Here is a 7,879-nt window from a genome sequence, read left to right on the forward strand (position 1 = left end):
TAAGTTTAGCTCCTCATGTTTGCAAAACAAAGATAATTAAACTTAAACATTAAAAACAAAGATAGAATACACCTAGAAACACTCCAGGTGGCTCCTCCTTCCTTCCTTGCTGCGCACAATGGGGATTTGTGAGAATTTACGCTCTTGAGGTGTGGTGGATGGTGTGGTATGAAATTATGCTAGAGGGTGGTGATTTATGAGTGTTACGGCATCATGTATTTATAGGGTGAAGGGAAGGCACGAAATTGGGCTAAAAATGAAAGGAATTAGGACTCTAAATCACCGAAGAATAAGGACACTTTCAATCAGATTCCAAGGAGGATAAGGAATGGTCCTTGTGGCAGATTCTAGAACTTCTAGAAAGGTTACATGTGACATAAACTTAGGGCACGAAAATAGGGCTTCTAGAACTTGATATTTAGGTGATTTAATGTGAAAAGGAGTCATCTTTGCAGCTGGAATTAAGGTAGGAAAAGATTAGGTTAGGATAAGATAAGATAAGGTTGGATAAGGTTTGGATAAGATAAGGTAATTTGGATAATGTTTCCTTCTTCATGGCTGATTCCTTAGCCTCCAAGTCTTTGATTTAATTCTTCCAGATGTTAAGCACATTCCTAGCCTCTTTTGATCTTCAATTTCGTCCATCCACCTTGGTCCATGCATATGCTATCCATTCCAAGCCCAAAACTGCTTCAAATAGCACCAAATTTCACTTTCTTGCCAACTTTGTCATTTAAACCTACAAACACACGAAAATAGCTTAAAACACTATAATAAATAGAAACTAACTTACTAAATGCAAAGAAACAAGCTAACAAAGTTGCATAAATATGCTCCTATCAGTGAAACTCCCTTATACTCTAGCATCAAATTCAAATTCATGCATGCAAATTAAGTGTTGACCCTCAACCAACACACATAAACAAGTTTTAATAACTTAGATAAGCAAACCACACTCATGCCTTAAGAAACAATAACTGTATGTAATCAATTCATATAAAACATATAATCACGGCTTCGAATTCACCTCCAACTATAAAGAAATTAGTTCCTCATGTTCATCATAATTGAAAACCAAATTAAAATAAATATTGAACTAAAACTAAGGATAGAAAGAACCCAGAAGCACTCCACACTCCAATGGTAGATTTCGAACCCTACTTGGATGGTGGCAAGCATGGCACAAGTCCTTCTATGCTTCCTTCCTTGCTGCAGCACTAGGGTGAATTAAGGTGTTTGATGGCTGAATGTATGAATGAATGTATAAGTGAATGGATGGTGGTGTTTTCTGCGACATAAGTATGTATATATATGTGTGATACACGGCTGCAACCCTAGGGAAATCAGATTAGGGTGTTGTAGAAATCATGACACACCCCGACCGAGATCAGGGCGTGCTGGCCATCACACGAAGGTGACGTAGTCATGTGCACGTGCGGAAGCTAATAAAATAGTAATATAAAAGTACGAATAATTAAAAACTAGCGTACAAAGTACTCAGATAAGTGCTAGCGTAAGTGAGATACAAATTCAGAGCAAGACTACAGCAGTCCAAAAGAAAAGTCGCGACAAAAGTACACCCGAAGGTAACCCTACGCTGGTGAGTGTCTGTCAGAAAAGCCGGAAGAACCCTCTGGGAAACCACCGAACCTGCTAAGCAACTAGAACCTGGAGGGGCGCAAAACAAAAGCGTGAGTGGGCAAAAACAAAGCTCTTTGAAAACCATTTAGCAAAATACATTCTAACCCCTCGCCGTAAAACCTGTATACTTCCCAAAAAATAACGTATATACGTATGTATAGATATGCCAAACATGCTCAAAGGTATGCCAATCATGCTCAAGATATGCCATGCCGAAACCTCAGAATGAAATGCAAGTGCTCAGGTATAAATCAAATCAATAACATAACATCTGGCAGCCGGAGTCACCTAACGTGACCTGTACGGCTGCATATAGAGCTCAAATCTCAAACTCAATAACTGAACCTGCCCACGAGTCGGAACCACCTAAAGTGGTCTGTACGACAGGCCTGGGTGTAATATATATATACGCTCTAGTGCTACGATCACGTGAAGGCTGTGCGAATAATCGCGGGTCACCTACGAGTCGGAACCACCTAAAGTGGTCTGTACGACAGGACTGTGCACCTAACTTGGATCCAAGCTGAGCGTGTGGTGCGGGAGGTGAACATCACGTGAAGGACTGTGCCCTACTCTGGGCGGGAGCACTAACACCGGGGGTGCAGGTTATGAGCTCTCTAAGCATCTCAAACTATTGCTGAATGTAAATATGAATACCACTTACCTGGCACTTACTTGTACGTCCACAGCACCAAATACGCATATATAAATGTATGCCACTACTAATGCATGTGATGATGCATAAATGATAAGAATATGGTGCATGGCATAAAACAATAACCCTTTTTAACCTATTTCTGGGAATATAAATGTATATAGGTATATACGGAAAACCAAAAGCCCACTCACTGGTATGTGGAAGGGTCGTAGCCCCCCTGTCTCGAGTGCGCACGCTCGTCCTCGGAATACGTGTCACCTATATGCGAAATAACTATAAAAATGTTAACTTTAAAGCACATAACCTAACTTTCGTAATAACTTCTCATACATTGCTCAAAATGGACAAATGAATATACCAACGTGCTCTACACAACCTCAGGATCACAACCATATTTTTAGAAAAAATTTCCTCCGCCACACGTGCCCCCACGCGCCGGCCGCGCGCAGGCATGTGCGGTGCACACGGACGGCGTCAACTGACGCCGTGAGGAATATTCCGTTATCTCTAACGGATTCCGTCAACGGCGTCAGGAATATTCCGTCAGATTTGACGGAATATTCCGTCACCTTCTCCGTTCAATCTCCGGTGCCGTCGCCGTCGCCGGCGCCGTTATCTCTGAGGTCTCGCCTCCTTCCTTGATCTCGAGCTTAATTCAGTTCTTGAGTCTCCTGGTCAGCTACCTGAGCCTCAAGCACCCGATCAACTAGAATTGGTCTAACTTGGAAATTAGCAAGTAGCGCCACCTCTCGATTTTCTGCTTCTAACCTCACTCCCGTAACACGCAAGTCCACCAAAAGAGGAACACGACTAGCGTACAACGCATTAATACGGCCCTGTGACTTCCTGCTAAGTGCATCAGCCACTACGTTCGCACGACCAGGGTGATAATCAATCGTGCAATCGTAATCGCTGAGCAACTCCAACCACCTCCGTTGACGAAGATTAAGTTCTTTCTGAGTAAAGAGATACTGAAGACTCTTGTGATCTGTAAAGATCCTACACTTCTCTCCGTAAAGATAGTGTCTCCACAACTTCAACGCAAAGATAATAGCAGCCAACTCCAAATCATGTGTAGGGTAATTCAACTTATGGGGTTTCAACTGCCGCGAAGCATAAGCAATCACCCTACCATGCTGCATCAATACACATCCCAGACCATTCAAGGAAGCATCGCTATAAACCTCGAAATCACCACTATCGTCTGGGAGTGCCAAAACAGGTGCATGAGTGAGACAATGCTTCAACTGCTGGAAACTATGTTCACACTATCATCCCACTCATATTTAACATCCTTCCTTGTTAACCTCGTCAGTGGCAAGGCAATCACCGAAAAATCCTTAACGAATCTCCGATAATACCCCGCCAAACCAAGGAAACTTCTCACCTCGGTGACGGTTCGCGGTTGCTCCCAACTCTACACGGCCGCAGCCTTCTGAGGGTCCACCAAAATACCCTGAGCAGAAATGATGTGCCCCAAGAACGCAACTTGATCTAACCAGAACTGGCACTTGCTAAACTTAGCATACAATTGGCGTTCCCTCAACCTCTTCAACACCAAAGTAAGATGTCGAACATGCTCCGCTTTGGACTTAGAATACACCAGAATATCGTCAATGAAGACAATAACAAATCTATCCAAGTAAGGCTGGAACACCCGGTTCATTAAATCCATGAAGGCGGCTGGTGCATTCGTCAACCCAAATGGCATAACCAGGAACTCGTAATGACCATAACGAGTCCTGAACGCCGTCTTAGGGACATCACCCCTACTGATCTTCAGCTGATAGTACCCAGACCTCAAGTCTATCTTAGAGAACACACAAGCACCTCTCAGCTAATCAAACAAATCATCGATACGAGGCAATGGATAACGGTTTTTAATCGTCACCCGATTTAATTGCCTGTAGTCGATACACAGCCTCAAAGTTCCATCCTTCTTCCTCACAAACAAAACTGGAGCGCCCCAAGGCGAAGTACTAGGCTGAATAAATCCCTTATCCACTAACTCCTGCAACTGAACTTTCAATTTCCTCAACTCCATGGGAGCCATACGATAAGGAGTTAAAGAAATAGGATTAGTACCTGGAAGCAACTCAATAGTGAACTCCACGTCTCGATCTGGGGGTAAACCAGGTAAATCCTCGGGGAATACATCAGGGAAGTGTCTGACCACTCTCACATCCTCAACTCTGCTAGGAACAGCCTCATCTAGCACCACATGAGCTAGGTACCCCTGACAACCCTTAGACAACAACTTTTTCGCTCGCAACGCCGAGATAACGCCGTGTCTCACCCCACTCTGCTCACCCACGAAAGTAACCACAGGTAGTCCAGGTCGGTGAAACGTAACTACTTTCTAGTAACAGTCGATGTTGGCACGATAGAAATGTAACCAATCTGTGCCCAGAATCACATCAAAGTCAACAATATCTAACGGGATAAGATCGGCTGACAAAGCAACACCCTCTACAATCACTGGACATCCTGGGTACACACAATCTACGACACATCTCTCTCCTCTCGGCATAGCGAACTCTAAATCGTACCCTAGAGGTGTGGGGCGAGGTTGCGTAACTTGAGCAAATGTATGAGAAATTACGGAATGTGTAGCTCCACAATCGATTAAGACTCTAGCAAAACAACCAAGAATATTTAACGTACCCATAATCAAGTCTGGGTTGTTCTGGGCATCCTGCAGAGAAATATTGTGAAGACGCCCCTGGCCCTGCTGACGTCCACTGCGGCCTCCGCTCGCCCAAACACTGCATCCCTGAGCACCGCACCCCTGACTGGGCTGACCCGACTGTCTCGAAGACCCTACACTGCTGGTAGCAATCTCACCCTGCTGATACTGTCCTCCCTGATACCACTGAGAGCCACCTACTGGAGCTGGAGGATACGGCATATAGCCGCCAGAAAACTGAGGATAGCCACCCTGGGAATAGGGATCCTGGGGGTACTGATACTGCCCCGGAGCATAAGGGACAGCATCACCCTGATAGTGGTAAGCACCACCTCGACCCGTCTGGCCGTAGCTAGTCGGACCCTGGATCTGCTGGAGCGGTGCAGGTGGTGGCATAAAAGTCTGCTGCGGTTTCTACTGCTGACCCTGGGGACAATTCGCAGCTCTATGTCCCACCTGTCCACACGTGAAGCAACCACTGCTACTACGCCTACACTCGCCGAAATGTCGGTTGTTACACCTGCGGCAAACTGGGGCCCTACCTCAACCACCATCGCCCTGCCTCTGGCCTCTAGCGCCACCAGAAAATCTACCTCCACGACCTTGTCCAGTGGCACTGAAGCCACCACTAGAAGAACTCGAACCTGCACCACCCCTCTTGAAGTTCTGAGTCTGACGGGGCCCGAGCGATGCTTGACCTTTTCCCTTGTCATCTTTCTTCTGATTGCCGTCCTTCTCTTCATCACTGTCGCTCGACATATTCTCAGAGTCCTCAATCCTCAACAGTATCTCATAGAAATCCTAGTAGGACTCACAGTGTGTAGTAGTCGCCATAGAACGCCACCTCTTCCTGGTGCCCAAACGAAAACGACGGAGCATCTCTGCTGGATTACCAGCAACGTCAGGATGGTAGCGGGACAGATCAGTAAACTTGCGGTAGTACTCATTAGCCGACATCTTCCGCTTTTTCAACTCGGTGAACTCCTGCTTCTTCCGATCAATGTACTCAGGGGGCACATACCTCCTCTTAAACAAATCCGTAAAAACATTCCAATCAGTCATCTGAGCTGGAGTCAACCTACGAAGCTCCTGCTCCCACCAAGCTGCAGACTCCGTATCCAGAAACCATGAGGTCGTCTCGACCCACCTCTCCACAGGAAGGTTCCCCTGATTATGCAACACACGGAAAGTCTTCTCAATGTGTTCTAACCACCGCTCTGCGCCCTCGTGGCCCTCACTACCTTTGAACTTATCCAATTTCAGATTGTACATAGTCTCCAGATGAGTCCTCTGGGGAGGGCGCATCACAGACTGAAGGGCTGTAGCAATAACTTCCCCCAACTGAGCAACATCGGGGAAGCTAGACTCAGAAGAACGACGTGGTTCCCGACGAGGCGACATAATTCTGACAGAAGACACCAAAACCATTAGAATACTCACAAGGACACAGGACTGCCAAACCTAAGCTCTGATACCAAACTGACACACCCCGACCGAGATCAGGGCGTGCTGGCCATCACACGAAGGTGACGTAGCCATGTGCACGTGCGGAAGCTAATAAAATAGTAATATAAAAGTACGAATAATTAAAAACTAGCGTACAAAGTACTCAGACAAGTGCTAGCGTAAGTGAGATACAAATTCAGAGCAAGACTACAGCAGTCCAAAAGAAAAGTCGCGACAAAAGTACACCCGAAGGTGACCCTACGCTGGTGAGTGTCTGTCAGAAAAGCCGGAAGAACCCTCTGGGAAACCACCGAACCTGCTAAGCAACTAGAACCTGGAGGGGCGCAAAACAAAAGCGTGAGTGGGCCAAAACAAAGCTCTTTGAAAACCATTTGGCAAAATACATTCTAACCCCTCGCCGTAAAACCTGTATACTTCCCAGAAAATAACGTATATACGTATGTATAGATATGCCAAACATGCTCAAGGGTATGCCAATCATGCTCAAGATATGCCATGCCGAAACCTCAGAATGAAATGCAAGTGCTCAGGTATAAATCAAATCAATAACATAACATCTGGCAGCCGGAGTCACCTAACGTGACCTGTACGGCTGCATATAGAGCTCAAATCTCAAACTCAATAACTGAACCTGCCCACGAGTCGGAACCACCTAAAGTGGTCTGTACGACACGCCTGGGTGTAATATATATATACGCTCTAGTGCTACGATCACGTGAAGGCTGTGCGAATAATCGCGGGTCACCTACGAGTCGGAACCACCTAAAGTGGTCTGTACGACAGGACTGTGCACCTAACTTGGATCCAAGCTGAGCGTGTGGTGCGGGAGGTGAACATCACGTGATGGACTGTGCCCTACTCTGGGCGGGAGCACTAACACCGGGGGTGCAGGTTATGAGCTCTCTAAGCATCTCAAACTATTGCTGAATGTAAATATGAATACCACTTACCTGGCACTTACCTGTACGTCCACAGCACCAAATACGCATATATAAATGTATGCCACTACTAATGCATGTGATGATGCATAAATGATAAGAATATGGTGCATGGCATAAAACAATAACCCTTTTTAACCTATTTCTGGGAATATAAATGTATATAGGTATATACGGAAAACCAAAAGCCCACTCACTGGTATGTGGAAGGGTCGTAGCCCCCTGTCTCGAGTGCGCACGCTCGTCCTCGGAATACGTGTCACCTATATGCGAAATAACTATAAAAACGTTAACTTTAAAGCACATAACCTAACTTTCGTAATAACTTCTCATACATTGCTCAAAATGGACAAATGAATATACCAACGTGCTCTACACAACCTCAGGATCACAACCATATTTTTAGAAAAAATTTCCTCCGCCGCACACGCCGGCCACGCGCAGGCACGTGCGGTGCACACGGACGGCGTCAACTGACGCCGTGAGGAA

General features: G+C 45.8%; 2 protein-coding genes across 2 annotated transcripts; both read right to left on the reverse strand.

The window, feature by feature from the left end:
• Nucleotides 1-4,545: 4,545 nt before the first annotated feature.
• LOC125471719 lies at nt 4,546-5,381 on the reverse strand. The gene is made up of 2 exons (XM_048572404.1): nt 4,964-5,381; nt 4,546-4,601 (listed from the first exon to the last, which is right to left on the reverse strand). The coding sequence occupies exons 1-2, from the start codon at nt 5,379-5,381 to the stop codon at nt 4,546-4,548; spliced, it is 474 nt and encodes a 157-aa protein (XP_048428361.1).
• A 147-nt stretch (nt 5,382-5,528) lies between these two features.
• On the reverse strand, nt 5,529-6,257 carry LOC125471720. Its single transcript, XM_048572405.1, has 2 exons — nt 5,871-6,257; nt 5,529-5,786 (listed from the first exon to the last, which is right to left on the reverse strand). Exons 1-2 carry the CDS (start codon nt 6,255-6,257, stop codon nt 5,529-5,531), a joined length of 645 nt encoding a protein of 214 aa, XP_048428362.1.
• Nucleotides 6,258-7,879: the final 1,622 nt, after the last annotated feature.

Source organism: the organism of the source record quoted next, unplaced genomic scaffold (genome assembly GCF_019419815.1).
Source record: "Pyrus x bretschneideri cultivar Hongxiangsu unplaced genomic scaffold, Pyrus_bretschneideri_v1 Contig60, whole genome shotgun sequence".
Lineage (NCBI taxonomy): Eukaryota > Viridiplantae > Streptophyta > Magnoliopsida > Rosales > Rosaceae > Pyrus > Pyrus x bretschneideri.